The 19,100-nt window shown below is 44.8% G+C and overlaps 1 protein-coding gene and 1 long non-coding RNA gene across 2 annotated transcripts in view; both read left to right on the forward strand.

Moving 5' to 3' along the window:
* Positions 1–19,100, forward strand: part of LOC311001087 — a 441,127-nt gene that overhangs the window by 23,699 nt on the left and 398,328 nt on the right. The window lies entirely within an intron of this gene.
* Positions 168–10,863, forward strand: adgrg7.1 (adhesion G protein-coupled receptor G7, tandem duplicate 1; the record flags this gene model as incomplete). Its single annotated transcript, XM_083986987.1, has 15 exons — positions 168–1,218; positions 1,317–1,421; positions 1,510–1,622; positions 1,703–1,843; positions 1,920–2,002; positions 3,493–3,641; positions 4,620–4,733; positions 4,836–5,032; positions 6,244–6,396; positions 6,484–6,596; positions 7,320–7,663; positions 8,118–8,199; positions 8,971–9,129; positions 9,210–9,366; positions 10,540–10,863. The coding sequence occupies 15 exons, from the start codon at positions 168–170 to the stop codon at positions 10,714–10,716; spliced, it is 3,138 nt and encodes a 1,045-aa protein (XP_083843113.1). The 3' UTR covers positions 10,717–10,863.

Here is a 19,100-nt window from a genome sequence, read left to right on the forward strand (position 1 = left end):
CTACTACTAATGCTAACATTTCTCCAACTGAGACACTTTCACCATCCACTGAGACAGTTGGCACTACCACTGTGACTCTAGATAACACCACCACCGCGGCTCCAGGAACCACCACCGAGGTTGTCTCCAACACCAAGGTTGTCTCCACCACCGAGGTTGTCTCCACCATGACTCCAGATAACACCACGACTCCAGATAACACCACGGCTCCAGGAACCACCACTGAGGTTGTCTCCACCACCGAGGTTGTCTCCACCATGACTCCAGATAACACCACGACTCCAGATAACACCATGGCTCCAGGAACCACCACCGAGGTTGTCTCCACCACCGAGGTTGTCTCCACCATGACTCCAGATAACACCACGGCTCCAGGAACCACCACTGAGGTTGTCTCCACCCCCGAGGTTGTCTCCACCATGACTCCAGATAACACCACGACTCCAGATAACACCATGGCTCCAGGAACCACCACCGAGGTTGTCTCCACCACCAAGGTTGTCTCCACCACCGAGGTTGTCTCCACCATGACTCCAGATAACACCACGACTCCAGATAACACCACGGCTCCAGGAACCACCACTGAGGTTGTCTCCACCACCGAGGTTGTCTCCACCATGACTCCAGATAACACCACGACTCCAGGAACCACCACCGAGGTTGTCTCCACCACTGAGGTTGTCTCCACCACCGAGGTTGTCTCCACCACTGAGGTTGTCTCCACCACCGAGGTTGTCTCCACCACCGAGGTTGTCTCCACCACTGAGGTTGTCTCCACCACCGAGGTTGTCTCCACCATGACTCCAGATAACACCATGGCTCCAGGAACCACCACGGCTGGTACCACTGCTCCAGAACCCACCACGGCTGGTACCACTGCTCCAGAACCCACCACGGCTGGTACCACTGCTCCAGAACCCACCACGGCTGGTACCGCGACTCCAGAACCCACCACGGCTCACACCGCGACTCCAGAACCCACCACGACTCCAGAACCCAGCACAGAACCCACCACGACTCCAGAACCCAGCACAGCTCGCACCGCGACTCCAGAACACCCCACGACTCCAGAACCCAGCACAGCTCGCACCACGACTCCAGAACCCCCCACCACCACAGCCCCCACCACCCCTCCTCTAGTGTGTATTAACGGTGGGGTGTTACAGGGCGGAGTCTGTGTCTGTCAGGACCAGTACACCGGACCGACCTGTTCTAAAGGTGAGTCTGGTTCCTGGTCTGGTTCTCTGACCTGATTGGTCCAGATGTTGGACACTTCCTGTCCTGACTCGTCTCCTCTCGTGTCTTGTTGAAATCAGAGAACTTCTGCACAGGTAAGACAGTGGACGATCACACATTCCAATCTACGCCCGTCGGCTGGTTCGCCTACTCCGAGGAACCCTGTCCCTCTGGAGGCATCAATGGTAGGTTTCATCCACCCAGACGTCACTGTCTGACATAGTTTCAACATCTGTCCATCCCATAATAAGCAGGTGTGTTCTTCCCATGCAGCTGGTAAACCACAGGCTTCCACCAGATGTTCCAACAGGAATGGATCGGTGGAATTCGAGCTTCCACCGCGCCTCCTCAACTGTGAAGAGACACTCAGCAACATCCAGCAGAACGTAAGAGACGCAAGCGCCAGAAAGTTAAACTTCCTGTTCGAGTCTACTTCCTGGTAACAATGACACGTTTCTTGTCTCAGCTCACAGACGCCGCTGATCTGGAGACGCTCGCGTCCAGCACTCAGCTCCTGACGTCCAGACCTGACAAGCTGACGGCCGAGAACGTCACCACGGCGGCTCAGATCGCCAACACGCTGCTGCTGTCCCCCAACGCCACGGAGGTAAGACCTGACTCCGCCCTCTTTTTCACTGGGACACATTTAGCCGTGACACCACAGCTTCCTGTCTGTGCCTTAGGAGGTCCGCGTGGCGGCGGTGGCCACGGTCAGCCAGCTGCTCAGTGCTCCGGACGACACCAAGGAGAACCACGCCACGCTGGGGTAATTAAACGCCAAATTGACCCTTTGTTGGCCTTCTGATTGGTCTGCTGTTCCACCAATCAGAGCGGTTCTCCCCATGTCACGTGTTGCGCAGCGTTCTAAGGGTGGAGAACCCTGGGATGAAACCCGATGAAACCAAATAGGTAGACAGCAATTTGTTCAGCAAAAACAACTTTTTTTTATTTTTGAATATGGTTAAAATGTGCCTGGGGTTCCTGCAATAGCGACTCACAATATCCGGAACGTATTCCCAGAGTCATTTTTATCCCATTCCCCAAACCCAAGACATCAATAAACATACTTAGCCTATGTAGGCTATATAACACATACTTTAACCTTCAAAGTTATCTGGCAAACGTAACGTTACCGTTACTAATGTCTTTTGAACTTTGTGAAGTTTTACAAGGAGAAACGGGAGATCGGCGGAGATTAAGTGTTAGCTAGTAGCTAGCTAACGTTAGCTAGCGTCGTTAGCTACTAGCTAGTGAGTGACCAAAACAATTATTTTTCCCCACTTTTCGGAAAAGTCGTGTAATGCCTATTCAATCGCTCTTTAGCCACGTCTGTCTTCTATCACAGACACCATTTTTCCAATAGACCAGAGCGGCATTTTTATGCAAATGAGAATGACTGATGCATCCTGGGTAATTTAGGGGCAGCACCCGGCATTTTTAAATTGCACTCAGTGGCTTTTTGTGTTTTGATTGAGCGTAGACTAACTAACAATCAATTTGAATGTTTTATTTTTTGTTTCTTTTGTAGCACTATGTCTCATAATTATTTTGACACCCTCTTTGGAACCCACCGTTCACGCTATCTTGAAAAATTACAATTAATTAATCTAGCGGTATGCTCATTTAGCCTCCCACAATGATCAATGACTCCACACAGTGGCCAGAAATTTCTTACCCAGACATCTACACGTATTTGGTCGAATCACCGGGTAGGTTTTGGCTAAGTGTTGTCTGTAAATAGCCTGTTAATAGACAACTTTTTGTTAGTTAGTTTGTCAAGCCAGTTAGGCTGAACTTTTCAATGGAGGGATGCCAGGCGCTGCCCCTAAATTACCCAGGATGCATCAGTCATTCTCATTTGCATAAAAATGCCGCTCTGGTCTATGTGTAATAATAATATAATGTGAATATTTCTGGTTTCTTTGTTCCTTTATGACAATAAACTGAGTCTCTCTTTGGTTTGTGGACAAAACAAGACATTTGAGGACGTCGTCTGGTGGTTTGAGAAACACTGATTGATATTTTTAACATGTTATTGATCAAACAACTAATCAATTATTAATTTAAATAATCGTCAGAATAATTGATAATGAAAATAATCATTAGTTGCAGCTCTACTGGAAACAAACTGTTTCTTTACAATTTGTTGCATAAACTTTTCGTTTCAATAAGGAAGTTTTAATTAAATGTTGCCTAATGGGACTAAAACCGTGTGGATGTAACCATGGTTACTGTGTGTCTCCATCTCTGTCTCAGTCTGACTCGGACTCTGGACCAGCTGTCCCTGAACCTGAGCTCCAGCCTCAACTCGTCTCAGTCTCAGGTGGTTCAACCCAACCTGGTCGTCCAGTCGGCCCGGGTCCTCGCTGGCGGCGGCCGGGGCGTCCAGTTCACCTCGCTCTCAGGTCAGAACCGCCACGACACACCTGTCACTACCCGATTGGTGACAATACTGGTCTGTGCATGCGCAGACCGGCCGCCATCTTGGACAGCTGCCTACGGCAACTCCAATCCAATTTATCCATTTATTCAGTGAGTGTTGTGGTTAGTTGTGATTGTTTGTGGTTGTCATGGTGATGAGGCCGGCGAGAAAAGACGAGAGTAAACACTAAAAGTCGCCTCTGTTGCTGTTTTCTGAGCATCAAGATCCAGACCACCACAACCAACCCTCAGTTTACATTACTAATAAAGTTTTTTTTTTTTTTTAAATAAAAAGATAAACCGTTTCTGGCGACGCACACAGGGCAGTGATCCTAAGTCACTTCAACTAAGTTTGTCCAAGTGGAGTTACCGTACGTAGCCGTCACTAATCGGGTAGCGATGCAAATCGGGGAGTGACAACGCCCCCCCACACCGCCACCGAGCAGTAAACAAACACTGTGACCTAGTTCCACTCTGAGTGTTTTATAGTTTTATAGTCGACACTTTATTTTTATTGTCTCAGCGAGTCGACACTTCAGGACACGAGAGCTGGTCGGACTCTGGACTTCCTGTTTACACTCTGACATCACACCTTTAGGAGGAGGAGGAAATAGACTGAAAAACTCATTCATAACACAAGCCATTACCCAACTTAATTCAAATTCTAAACAGTCATGATACACCCCACTTATCTATTTATTTATTCACTTACTTATTTATTTTGGATTGTATGGAGCAGCTCCCAGTTTGCCCTCTGGGATACTTGTCATTTCAATGTTGTGTGGATGTAGTACTCTATACTGTATGTTCTGTGTTTTTTTTTACCTTTCTGCAACATGAATTTCCCCTAGGGGACAATAAAGCTGAAGTTGAAGCTGAAGCTGAAGTTGGGGAGGAGGAGGCTCCTTGTTGCCGTGGCGCTGGACGCTCAGCTGACTCACCTGTTGTCTTGATGCTTTCAGGAGCGTCGGGGAATTTCGTCGCCGACCGGATTCGGCTGGACACCAACGCGTCGGCGGCGGAGGTCGGACACGGGTTCATCGCCGACGCTCTGGTCTACGTCCAGTTCCCTCCAGGTCAGAGCGTCAGTCTATGATGTCACAGAGGAAGTATGATGTCACAGGGGAGGTATGATGTCACAGCTGTGGTGGATGTGTGACTTCCTGTGCTGTGTTTAGGGAACGCCAGCGGCCGCCAGGAGGAGGCGCCGTCCGCCGTGTCGCTGGGCTTCGTCCTCTACCAGAACGACAACTTCTTCAGGTCGCGGCGCTACCGGCGGCGCCGCGCCACCGTGCGCGTCCTGTCGGCCTCGGTCCAGGGTCGCCACGGCTACAGCCTGGTGCCGCAGCGCGTGGAGCTGCAGTTCAGACCGACGGTGAGTCCACTGAGCACTTCCTGTTTGTGTTGCTTCCTGGGCGGAGCCTAACGTGTGGGCGCAGTGGTGCAGTCTATGTGATACTCAGGTTTACTCAATATAAATACTTCAGTATAGCCTAAAGTAAATGTCAATGGTTCTCAAAGGGGGAGGGTTGACAGGGTTCAAGGGGCTCCACTACTTTTTCTGGAAATTTTACCACTTTTTACCAGAATTATTTTGAGAAATTTTACCACTTTTTTCTAGAATTTTTTAATCATTGTTTTAATTGTTTTTTTCTTTTCTTTTTTTCTTGAAATTTTACCACTTTTTCCTAGAATTTTTTGAGAAATTTTACCAGTTTATTCTCAATTTTTCTGTTCTACTTTTTTTTTTTTTTTACACAATTTTTTAAAGAAATTTTACCCCTTTTTGTCTTATTGTTTGCCCCCCCCCCATTTTTTTGAGAAATTTTACCACATTTTTCTAGAATTTTTAGAAAATTTTTACCACTTTTTCTAGAATTCTACCAGAATTTTACCAGTTTCTTCTCAATTAAAAAAAACAAACTTTTTACTATTTACTATATACTATTTATATACTATATATATACTATTTACTTTTACCACTTTTTTTTTTATTATTGTTTGACTTTTTGATTTTACCACTTTTCCTAGAATATCTTTGAGAAATTTTACCAGTTTTCTTCTAAAATTTCTAAATCTTTTTTTCTTTAGAAATTTTACCACTTTTTCTGATAAATTTTACCAGATTAAAAAAAAAATAAAAAAATGTAACCACTTTTTTCTAAAATTTTTACCACTTTTTTGTATATTTTTTACCACTATTTTCTAGAAATGTTTCAACGTTTTCTGAGAAATTGTACCACTTTTTCCCAGAAATTTCTATCTTTATAAATATCTTTGAATATGAATATCTTTCAAAAATGTACGCCTAATTTAAATGTACATTGATTATTTGTGTATTTCTGGTGTTTGCTTCAAGATTTTGTCCAATGGGGGTCCGTGGTCTAATTTGTGTCAATTTTGGGTCCTTGATATAAAACAGTTAGAGAACCACCGGTCTATGTGATACAAGTATTCCAGTTTACCACCTAGAAAGCAGTTTACCCACTACAACACATTAGACTACACCACTGGTGGGCGGGGCCTAACGTGTGGGCGGGGCCTAGCATGTGGGCGGGGCCTAACGTGTGGCATGCTGTGTCTCAGCTGCCCAATGGGACGCGTCTGCACGACTTCTCCTGCGTGTTCTGGGACTACGGTGTGGACGAGTGGAGCGCCGCCGGCTGCTCCAGAGGAAACTCGTCCGGCGGCGTGCTCACCTGCTTCTGTAACCACACCACCAACTTCGCCGCGCTGTGGGTGAGAGACGCCGCCGCCTCGCGCTGAAGGAAGCAGTGCATGATGGGAAACGTCCCGTCGTCCTCACCGTGTCTCTGTCTGTCTCAGTCCTTCAGGGAGGACTTCCAGTACCCTGAGGTCCTGGACTGGATCTCCATCACCGGTCTGTCTCTGTCGCTGCTCGGCCTGGCCGTCACCATCGTCTACCACGTCAAAGACAAGTAAGACACCTCGCCGGTTTACTCAGTATAAATACTTAGTTTAGTTTAGTTTAGTAGTTTAATAAGGGACAGTGTGCAATTACATGAATCATTTAAAGGAAAAAATGAAAAGATGGTTGCACCAGATTTAGCTCCCAGCTAATTTCCACCTGTAGTCCCTACACTTCAGTATAGCCAGTACAACAAAACTATCTAACTAAAGTAAATGTCAGTGGTTCTCAGAGTGGGAGGGTTGACAGGGTTCAAGGGTCCACTACTTTTTCTGGACATTTTACCACTTTTTACTAGAATTTCTTTGAGAAATTTTACCAGTTTCTTCTCAATTTTTCTGTTCAGCTTTTTACTGTATTTTTAAAGACATTTTACCCCTTTTTGTATTATTGTTTGCCCCCCCCCACCTTTTTTTGAGAAATTTTACCACATTTTTTCTAGAATTGTTGAGTCATTTTACTATTTACTGTATACTATTTTTACCACTTTTTTTTATTATTATTGTTTGACTTTTCTTTTTTTACCACTTTTCTTAGAATTTCTTTGAGAAATTTTAGCAGCTTCTTCTAAAATTTTTAAAACTTTTTTTTCTTTAGAAATTTTACCACTTTTTCTGATCAATTTTACCAGATTAAAAAAAAAAAAAATGTACGCACCTCGCCGCGTCTCCATGGAAACACAGAGGTCTTTGACGATGCTGTAGAATAAACTGTGTGGACGTTGTTGTGTCAGTTTCCAGCGGCGGCGCCAGAACCTGAACTCCCGGATGACGCTGCTCAGCATCTACGTCAGCCTGCTGGCCTTCATCATCACCTTCCTCTCCGGGGTGCAGAACTATCACCATGACGACGACGACGAGCCGACCACGAGTCAGACCGAAGGCGTCCTGCAGTCTGACGAGTTTGTGGCGGCGGACAGCGGGCCGTGCACGGCGGTGGCGGCTCTGCTCCACTTCTTCCTGCTGGCCACCTTCAGCTGGAACGCCGTGTACGGAACGCAGCTGCTGCTCCTGGTCCGGACGGCGAGGACCGCGCTGCCGCCGCGCTGCAGCGGGATCAGCGCCGCCGTGGGCTGGGGTACGGCGCCCGGCACAGGAAACGTAGGGACGACCACGGGAATTAAAAAGGGAGTTAAAAAGAGGAATTTCAATAAGGATTTGCGGATGCAGAGTTCAAAGGTTGATTTAGAAAATACTTTTTAAAATCAGATTTGAAAATTTCAACCTTTGAAATGAGCAGCATTCCCATTCCCAATTAGGAAATGGAATTTCTCTTTTAAAAGACTGATTAAAAGTTGTTTTAGCAGCTCACGGCTCTGCTCCGCCGTTCTAAAAATAGCTTGCACCGACAATTAAAGGTAACGAACCTACTGCTATGACTATAGGGATTATGGCATTGGGCCAATTTGACTAAATGTTGAACTATCCCTTTAAAGTTGCTTTTTAAATTCCTCTTTTTAACCGACGTGTCCCCCGTGGTCGTCCATATAAACGTTTGTTTAAACCGTTTAAACTCGTTGTCTCTGTCTCAGGAGCTCCTGCCGTCGTCATGGCGATCACCCTGGGAGCGACCTACCGGCCCGACGACCCGCTGAGATACCGCCAGGAGGAATTGTGGGTCGTGTTTCTCTTGTCTTTACATCAACAGTAGGAGGTGTCAATAAAGTTCTGCATGTTTGAACCGATGTTAAGCTCCGCCCCCTGCTCAGTGTCATGTCGTCTAATACGACGGTTCTCAAACTAGGGTCCTTATCTATTTTTACTTTTTTTTTAAAGAAAATACATTTTACCACTTTTTCTAGATTTTTTAAAAACTTTTTTTTTTGTTTGAAATTTTACCACTTTTTTCAAAAAATCTTTTTTTTTTCTTTTTTTACCACTTTTCTTTATTATTATTATCTTTTTTTAAATAAATTTGACCAACTTTTTTATTTTATTTTACCACTTTTTTCTATAAAACTTTTTTTTTAAAATCACTTTTCTTTATTATTATTTTTTATTTATTTTTACTTTTAACCCTAACCCTTTTTCAAAGAAATTGTACCACTTTTTTGAGAACTTTTTTTTTTTAAATTTTACCACTTTTTTCTATTAATCTTTTTTCTTTACTTTTCTTTATTATTATCTTTTTTTTTCCTTTTTAAAAAAACATTTTACCACTTTTTCTAGAATTTAAAAAAAAAATCTTTTGAAATTTTACCACTTTTTTCTATAAAACTTTTTTTTTACCACATTTCTTTATTATTATTTAAATTCTTTTTTATTTATTTTTTACTTAAATTTTTTTTTTTTTTACCACTTTTTCGAGAATCTTTTAAACAAATTTTTTTAATAGAATTTTAAACGTTTTTTTACTCTCACTTTTTTTCACGTGTGGTCCTGCAGCTGCTGGCTCTCGGGTCTGGACCGGAACCAGCGCTTCGGCTTCGGGCGGCCGTTGTTCTGGGGCTTCGTTCTGCCAGTGGCTCTGGTCCTGGTCTACAACACGGCGCTGCTGGTCCTCACCGCCATGACGACCTGCCGGACCGACCCGCGCCTCGCCAGGTGACAGGAAGCGTGTGTGTGTGTGTGTGTGTGTGTGTGTGTGTGTGTGGCGAGCGCTGACCGTGTGGTGTCGTCTGCAGAACCAACGGAGCGTCGGTGAAGAAGAAGTTCCTGACCTGCTTCTCTCTGGCCGTCATCCTGGGTGTGTCCTGGTCGCTGGGATACCTGGTCCTCGTCACCACGGGAACGGAGCACCTGGTCTTCAGCGTCCTGTTCTGCCTCTGCACCGCCACACAGGTGCGTTCGTTTCATCCACAGAGGAAGAAGACGAGAGGAGACAGAGCAGAGTTATTAGAGTTTATACTAAATACATCATCACCATCCATCATTTCTATGAGGTGTCCAGAACAACATACTAAAAGTCCTAAGAAATCCTAGTTGGGGAAATATGTTTAATTCTCATCAATCCAAGACTGATTTACTCTATATAAAGTCTATGGTGCCAATAAGGCCAGAAAACAATACACCTCAATGGGGCTATTTTGTACCATAAGTCAATTAGTGTTGAGCTCATTTGAATATTTAAAATTAATTTTCCAAGAAACTTTAAATACAGAAATGTTAGTTTTCATGTATACTTTCATTGTGTAAAGTTTCATTGTGGTAGAAGTAAAGGAAAAAAAATAGCCCATTCGGGTAGCCTAGAAATCTAGACGCACCCTAGCGGCAGCAAAAATATTTGCTCCGTAGGTGGGTCTAGAAACGAGCCATAGGAACTTTTTGAGTCTCGAACACCGATTGTGTTCACCAATCACAGCGCTCTATCTGTTTAGAGAGTCGTTGGGCGGGCTTAACGCCATGACGACGTACATTTTAATTGGCTTGTCCGGCTAAGTCGTCCTGCTCTTTGCTCTGATTAGTCGTAGCGCTACCCTATTGCGTACAGAGGCAGTTTGAAAGACAGCCTTCATCCCGCCCCTGGACTGAGCCGCGGTCTACCGGTCGTTGCCAGACTATACATTTTAATGATATAGTCTGGCTTGTCAGGCTACCATTCGGGTGTATTTATATTTGATTAGTGTAAGGCTCATTTGCATATTCAAGATCATTTTCAAAGAAACTTGTAATACAAAAAATGTTACATTTCATAGATACTTTCATTGTGTAAAGTTTCATTGTGGTAGGAGTAAAGGAAAAAAATAGCCCCATTGGGGTGTATTGTATTGGCACCATAGACTTTATATTTATAGAGTAAATCAATGTTGGATTGATGAGAATTAAATATATTTCCCCAACTAGGATTTCTTAGGACTTTTAGTATGTTGTTCTGGACACCTCATAGAAATGATGGATGGTGAAAAACATTCTGTTGTAGAAAATAATCTAGTAAGTGAAATAAAACTAAAGCGTTAGTAGAACGTATTGTGACGTTTCCGCGGCGTCTGAGCGTCTCTCACCTCGTGTCCTCAGGGCGTCCAGATCTTCGTCCTCTTCACGGCCAGGAAGGCGTCGTTCCGAGCCTCCGTCTCCACGGCGATGTGGGCCGTCACCTCCACCAGCTACCGGCTGCAGGGCATCTGGACCGGGACCAAGAACGCCGGCAGCTCCGAGTCCTACAAGGACCGGACCGCCACCAGCAGCATGTAGCAGCAGCAGGCTGCCGCCGCCGCCGCATCCCATCATGCACCTGGGGCTCTGATGATGATGAAGGTGGTTCACCATGGAAACACTGTTACATCAAAACAAAACAAAACGTCTTCAACATCAAACAGAAAGAATCAACCTTTATTTAACCCTCTGTTGTCCTCCTGGGCCAAGGAAGGAAGGAAGGAAGGAAGGAAGGAAGGAAGGAAGGAAGGAAGGAAGGAAGGAAGGAAGGAAGGACGAAGGGAAGGAAGGAAGGAAGGAAGGAAGGAAGGAAGGAAGGAAGGAAGGAAGGAAGGAAGGAAGGAAGGACAAAGGGAAAGATGGGTAAAAAGAAGGAAGGGAAAAGGAAGGAAAGATAGAAGGAGGGAGGGAAGAGATTGGGTCATAAAGGAAGGAAGAAGTAAGGACGAAGGGAAGGAAAGAAGGGAAAAAGGATTGTGGAAAGAAAGAAAGAAAGATGGAGGGAGGGAACAGATTTGTTCAAGGAAGGAATAAGAGGGAAGGAAGGAAGGAAAGAAAGAAAGATGGAGGAAGGGAATAGATTGGATCAGGGAAGGAAGAAGAACGAAGGGAAAGAAAGGAGGAAGGAAGTGGAAAGGATGGTGGGAAGAAGGAAGGGAGAAAGGAAGGAAAGAAGGATGGGTAAAGGGAACAGATTGGGTCAAGGAAGGAGGGAAAGAAGGAATGACGGAGGGAAGGGAGGGAGGAAAGAAAGAAATAAAGGGAACAGATTGGGTCAAGGAAGGAAGGAAGGAAGAAGGAAGGATGGAGGGAAGAAGGGGGGGGAGGAAAGAAAGAAAGAAAGAAAGAAAGAAAGAAAGAAAGAAAGAAAGAAAGAAAGAAAGAAAGAAAGAAAGAAAGAAAGAAAGAAAGAAAGAAAGAAAGAAAGGCAACAGATTGGGTCAAGGAAGGAAGGGAAATGATGGTGGGAAGAATGGAGAAAGGAGGGAAAGAAGGATGGAGGAAGGGAGGAACAAAGAAAGGAAAGGAGTGGAGAAAGGAGGGAGGAAAGAGGGATGGAGAGACAGAAGGAAGGGAGGAAAGAAGGACCATTGGAAACAGGTCGGAGGACAACAGAAGGGTTAAGAGACAAAAACTAATTACAAATACGTATATTGCTCCTTTAATTATGTTGATAAATATGTTTTTGCTTGGCTTCATTTACACTAGAGCTGCAACAATTCATCGATTAATAAATTAATCGTCAACTATTTTTGATTGATGTTTTTAAACATTTTTTAACTTTTTATTGACCAAACAACTAATCGATTGATGGTTTAAACAATCAACAGATTCATTAATAACGGATAGATTAATGGTTTTGTTTTGGGTGGAGCTTCTTCATTATTTATTAGTTTATTTAACTTTGATTCTTTCTCTTGTTTCTGTTTGACATTGAAGAGGTTTTGTTTTGTTTTGTCGTATTGATCCAACATTGATTCCTCAGTGAATCATCGTCATCGTCGGCATGGCGACAGCTGGACGCCAGGTGGCAGCGTTGAGTCGTCTTCGCTCCAGAACCAGCACCTTTTAGTTTTTGACTGTTTCAGAGTTTTTATATATTTTTATAGATTTTATACGTTTGATCAAAGTTTCTATGTTACACTGTTGATCAATAAGTGATCAAATGGATGGCTTCATGTTTTATGTGAGAAGACGAGCTGCAGTAAAGAGTTAACTTTAGAAGCTTCTCTCTGTGTTGTGTTGTGGAGTCGGGGAAACACGGAGGGAGAATCCCCCCGATCTCCAGCCACACACTGCATCCTCAACAACACAGGGTCACCGCGGCAACCTGGCCCCTGCAGCAGCAGCAGCAACTATTATGGGATGTCATCCTGGTCTGGCAACCTCACTGCACAACTACAAACTGAAGTCAGTGCACAGGGAGACCGTGACTCTCAGTCTGTTTATGAACACACAGAGCCATCCCATAATACTCCTGTAGAATACGACCTCCGACCCTCAGGGAGCCATCCCATAATACTCCTGACCCTCGGGGAGTCCCTCTCTGTAAACTCAACTCCACCGGTCGCTCCAGCTCCAGCTCATCCCTCAACTATTCTGCTTCAGGCTTTTATTTTGGTGAATCTTTCAGCAGCGTTGGGCGCTTTACTTTGAAATGCTTTTATTTTAGTTTTATATATAGTTACTAGTAGTAGTTTCCAACCAGTTGATGAACTGATAAGAAAGTTTATAATGTATTACTACACTTTAACAGGTTGTGTTATTATTTAGTGACGAGACTTCATGAGTCAAGTAACGGAGCGTTTTATTGTTGCTAACGGTAACGGTGTTGTAACTGGGAAACAGGAACTTTATTGATTACTGTTACTGGAAAAAGTAGCGCTGTTATTTTATAATTCTGTTATTAGAAAAAGAAGAGTTCCCACACACATGGCCAATTTGCAGAATTTATTATGCGACGTTTCGGTACTAGACCCTTTTCAAGCCTTTTTGCTTGAAAAAGATCTAGTACTGAAACGTCGCATAATAAATTCTGCAAGTTGGCCATGTGTGTGGGAACTCTTCTTTTTCTAATTTGGACTTGATTGTCGCCCTCTGACGCACCTGCCTGAGAAATAGATGTGCAAAGATTTTTGCTTTTTCATAATTCTGTTATTCAAAACACAAAAATCTAGACATTTTGTCTCTGAAAAACTTTCTAATGTGCTGCTGGATTTATACCAGAGCTGCAACTAAACATTATTATCATTAATAATTATTTAAACCATTAATCCATTAGTTGTTTGGTCAATAAAATGTTAAAAACATCAACCAGTGTTTCTCAAACCACCAGTCCTCTAATGTCTTGTTTTGTCCACAAACCAAAGACAGACTCAGTTTATTGTCATAAAGGAACAAAGAAACCAGAAATATTCACATTGAAGAAGCTGGAATCAGAGAATCTGGACTTTTTTTCTTTTAAAAAACAACTCAAACTGATTATTAGATTATCAGTTGAGGATTAATTTAATAATCGATTATTGTTGCAGCTCTAAAACCAGATACGACCAGATTCTCTAAATGTCTTCTGTATTTTTATGGAACCGATTAATAAAAAAAGTTTTTCAGGTCTTTTTTAGTTTAGTTCAGTTTCTGAACTAAAATAAATAAAAACTTGAAGACGTCAGAGTTCTGGACCTGGGGGGTCTGGCCCCTCCCCCACCTGGTGGAGTCGTATGAAAACATCCCATCTCACTGCAGCTGTATGTGTGTGTGTGTGTGTGTGTGTGTGTGTGTGTGTGTTACATTATGGGATGTTATGTAATAGGTGGTTGGTTTCCTGTGTGGAGTCTGGATCCGATCCGATCCTCTGACTGGATCCAGATGTTCAAGTGGTTTTAGTGACTTCATCGGTCCTGGTCGGGGGTTTTCCCCTCGCCGCTCGCCGCTGGGGGGTCTGGTCCGATCCGGTCCCGGTCCCGGTCCCGGTCCAGAACCAGAACCAGAACCAGAACCAGCTAACGAGGGGGAAACAGTTTGAGCTCCTCAGAGCGTCGTGTTTACGGCTCAGTGGAGTTTTATTGTGAAGGGCCGAGGGACAGGAAGTCTACACGCATGTTCCCGTGTGTGTGTGTGTGTGTGTGTGTGTGTGTGTGTGTGTGTGTGTGTGTGTGTCCTAACCGGACTCTGAACTCTCAGCCAATCAGCAGCCGCGGCTCCGACCTGCCAGGACCAATCAGGAGCGGCGTTGTCCAGGCAGCAGCGGCGGTCCGGTGGCGGTTTGGAGCCGGGCCTCTAATCTAATAGTCTCCGTAACCACGGCGATGAGAGCCACGGATTGGAAACACGTGGAGAGAGAGAGAGAGGGAGAGGCTGCGTTCACTGACCCGCTGCAGAGGAGGAAACCACAGCGTCACAACAACACCAGGGAGTCGATGTGATGACGTGAGGCGTTCAGGGGAGCTGGGACGTTTCTAAACTCAGTGTTCAACAGGGGCCTTGAACGCACCACGCCACCGCCTCCACAGCGCCTGAGTCCCTGTGGTGGACGTGAAAGCTGCTGTATTTTCCAAGTGACCATGAACGATGTCAATCACTGTCATCACACCTCACGAGTCCCTGAACGCATCACGATCAACTGACGATAAATAACAACGCTCTGATAATCTCCCCCTGTCCCTGAACGCATCACGATGATGAGCTGACGGTCCCTGAACGCCTCATGACTGTCACGGTGATTTATGGACGTGGCCCGCGGTCCCTGAACGCCTCACAGCCGAGTGAGAGGATGAAGTTTTATTTTCCGAGACTGGAGGCGATAAAAGGACCAGGACGTAAATCTACTTCTTCTTCTCTGTTCTCTAAATCTCCGTGGGAACCAGGCTCCGCCCCCTCGCCGGCTTCTCCAACGCGCCTGTGAAACACATCAACTCGTCACCGCGACGACAACATCATCAATCTGAGCTCCTCGCCGCTGGGGCCACGGTTTCCCTGGCAACCAGCCTCAAGAGACCAGAACCAGAACCAGAACCAGAACCAGAACCAAGACCATGTTTCAGATACTGACAGGAGATCTGAGACCAGATTCTGGTCCCACGGTCTGAGAGGCACCTGAACGCCTCACACCCACTGAGTCCTGGTCCAGGTCCAGATGAAGTCCAGACCCGCTACACACACACACACACACACACACACACACACACACACACACACACACACACACACACACACACACACACACACACACACACACACACACACACACACACACACACAGAGAATCTGGTTTTCATTTAGAACAAACAACAGAAACAGAACTCCCTCAGACCAGGACCAGGTCTTTCCTCCTGGGGGGTCCTGGTCTCAGCTCACGTGTTCCTGTGGTCATGTTATGTAAACGTGTTGCAGCGTGTTGCAGCGTGTTGCAGCGTGTAGCAGTGTGTTGCAGCGTGTTGCAGCGTGTTGCAGCGTGTTGCAGCGTGTAGCAGTGTGTTGTAGCGTGTGGTAGCGTGTGTGTGAGGTCAAGGCCTCGCCGCCGCGCTCTTATTGTGACGTCACCGTTTCCTTTTCTCTTATTTTGTTAAAACTCTCCTCCGTCACTTTTTTTCTTTTCCCCCTCGCTGCAGTTTATCCCCCGGTTACCGTGGCGACGGGACATACAGCCCATCATATCTGAGCCCTGCGGTTTGAGAGCGGCGTCGGGAAAAATGATGTCATCTGTCACATCACCACGGCGATGGGGAGAGGGGGGGATTCCCTGGAATAACATAACACATTCACACGATGCGTTCAGGGACCATTTATAAAGTGGTGCATTCAGGGACCGATTACAACATGGTGCATTCAGGGACAGGTTATAACGCGGTGCATTCAGGGACAGTGACCAACATGGTGCATTCAGGGACAGTTTATAACGTGGTGCATTCAGGGACAGTGACCAACACGGTGCATTCAGGGACAGTGACCAAAACGGTGCATTCAGGGACAGTGATCAACACGGTGCATTCAAGGACAGTGATGAACACGGTGCATTCAGGGACAGTGATCAACACGGTGCATTCAAGGACAGTGATGAACACGGTGCATTCAGGGACAGTGACCAACATGGTGCATTCAGGGACAGTTTATAAGATGGTAGCCAAGGAAGAAAACCAGATCTCAGTGGATCTTTAACTTCTCTGTGAACGTGATGTAACATATAGGCTAATTCAGGACCAAAGTTAGATTTAATTTGCATAGCCTATATTTACGTCCTTATTTTGGTTTTAATAGAATATTTTCAAACCGTTTCTCTTCATATTTCAATAGAAGCTTATTTTTAATGGGTTAGATAATATACAGAATGTCCACCTCCTCAAAAATGGAGTAAATCTCCTTTGACGAGGAGGAACTACGTCATTTGCTCCATGTAAATACTGTTTGGTTTAGTCAGTTTATCTGTAGCTTTGGACTCAGTCCCGCAGCATAGACACAGTCGGCAAGCAAGGAAACGTCACTTCCGGTTAGGGCCGTGGGGGAAAACAAACCGTGTCCCCCATACACACTCATGCAAAAACGCGGCATTTTAAACCTTTGTCAAAGGCTTTTTCGCCGTCCTGTCTTAGTTTTAATCACATGTATATGCTGACAGAGAGCTATATTTTTAGAAACTCATCACGATCTGGGTCGATTGTTGTCCGTACATTTAAAAATATTAGGTATTTCACAGTCAGTCATATTTGTCTTCCCCCACGGCTCTGACGCTCTCTTAGTCGCCGCCGGCCGGCTCTAGACACTCGTAGACACTGCCTGAGTTATTGTGTATTATTTTGCACCGCAAATAAATTCAAAAACCACAACCTGAACTTTTATATCGGAACTTCGCTCATCTTCTCCAAACGTGTAACGCTCTGACCGGAAGTGAAGGTTGCCGACCCTGCTGACTCGGTGTAGGCTATGGCTGTGAAAACTTTAGATGTACGGACAGCAATCGACCCAGATCGTGATGAGTTTTCTAATATATAGCTCTTTGTCAGCATATACATGTGATTAAAACTAAGACAGGACGGCGAACAAGAGTTTGACAAAGGTTTAAAATGCCACCTTTTTGCATGAGTGTGTATGGGGGACACGGTTTGTTTTCCCCCACGGCCCTAACCGGAAGTGACGTTTCCTTGCTTGCCGACTGTGTCCAGCCTACGTCACTGACGTTCTACTGCGCATGTCGCCTGCAGAAAGAGAGCAGCAAGAGCCGTGATCAGGTCTTGCTGGATGAGGGTGTTTATTTATTTATTATTATTATTCTTTTTTTTTTCTCTCTATGTATGATATGGGGGTAGAATGTAAGTCTTGTCTGGCTCACACTCCAGAACAGAAGGTGGCGGTAATGCACCAAAAGCTGGATGCCAACCGCCGTAAAACTAAAAGAAGAAGAAGAGAAGTGATCAGGTCTTTTTGTGCTGTTAGTTGCACTAATTGTTTTGATAAAAAATAACAAAACGCGCAAAATTTACAGAATACCGTCAACTCGCACCCCTTTCAAGGCAAACGAGAGAGAAAATAGTACATTGGCGATTAATTTCGAGCAATATAACGTGTTAGATACGTTGGTTTGAATGGTGATAAAGCTAAATGCTCACAGGCACAGCTGTAACGTTATAACTGCAGCGAATGAGTTGTGAAATGTTTACTACGACAGTGACTGAAGACGAGGTCACATACTAATGGAAAGCAAGCTGACATTAATTAACGTTAAGCTACATTGTTTTACATTACCGGTACATACTCAGTCATGCAGGTAACGTTACAGTTACGTTATGCAGTTGTTCCAGACTTTAGACAGGTCCGTCCTCTTCCCTCGTCTCTGACCAGGCAGCAGCTCAGTCCTCACAGACACTAAGTTTTGTAATCGTGAGTATTTTCCTGAACATGATTGTCTGTTAAATAGCTGTAGGTAACGTTAGGGATGCACAGTGACAGTGTTGTTTTTACCGATAACCGACCGACGCCGTGCTGTGAGAGTCCGTGGTTTGTCCCGTGGCTGAGTTGCTCTTGCCTGTACAAACTCGATCCTCGATCCTGACGTTTTTTTTTTTTCCTGCCGTTATAAAACTATAAACCCGTCTATGTATAAAACACACACTACATCAGTAGGTGATAAACTGTTGTGGTAGGCTGACAACATTGCTAGCAAACACCGCTTTGACTACACTAGATCCATGGAGGTAACCATGACAACCGGTTCTTTCTGCAGTCAGGTTGCGCACGCATCCTGATTTGTTGGTAAACAGATAATCCCTCCATAGTTCAGTACATTACAAGAGAGACCAGGAGGGGCGCTTGTTGCCATGGTGAATCATATCTTTTCATCTCCACGTGCTCAGGTTTTAACTTTGTGAAACGGAGCTGCAGCGTCACGTTCAGGTCGTAACACGTTTTATCAAATACAACACACGAATAAACAAACCAGTGTGTGTGTGTCTGTGTGTGTGTTCGTTTACCTGCTGTGTCGAGGCTACGGCGGCGTTAGCATGTTAGCTCCGGTTAGCTCCGGTTAGCTCCGGTTAGCTCCCTCTTCTTCCTCTGATGAGCGATTCAGCCGTGAACCGGAAGTCGCTGTGCGGCAGCCATGACACCGGAAGTAGTTTTTTTTTAATACGATTTTTTTTCCTTTATTGAGGAAACGGTGACTCCATCATGGATGTATTATATTATATTATATTATAATATTATATTATATTATATTATCCCTTGTGTTGTCCTCCCGACAGAGTTACAGAGTTGACCAACTTGTTTGACTGTTATATTATATTGGCTCCATTTGTTCTCCAGTTTAGTGAAACACAGTTACGTTGTTGTGTTGTTCAAGAAATAATGGATTTTCTGTATTATCAAAGTAATCTGTTACTGGTGTAAATTACTTATTTATTGTGGAGTGTTACCAGTCATTCCAACACTGGTGA

Source organism: Trachurus trachurus (genome assembly GCF_905171665.1).
Source record: "Trachurus trachurus genome assembly, chromosome: 2".
NCBI classification, from domain to species: domain Eukaryota; kingdom Metazoa; phylum Chordata; class Actinopteri; order Carangiformes; family Carangidae; genus Trachurus; species Trachurus trachurus.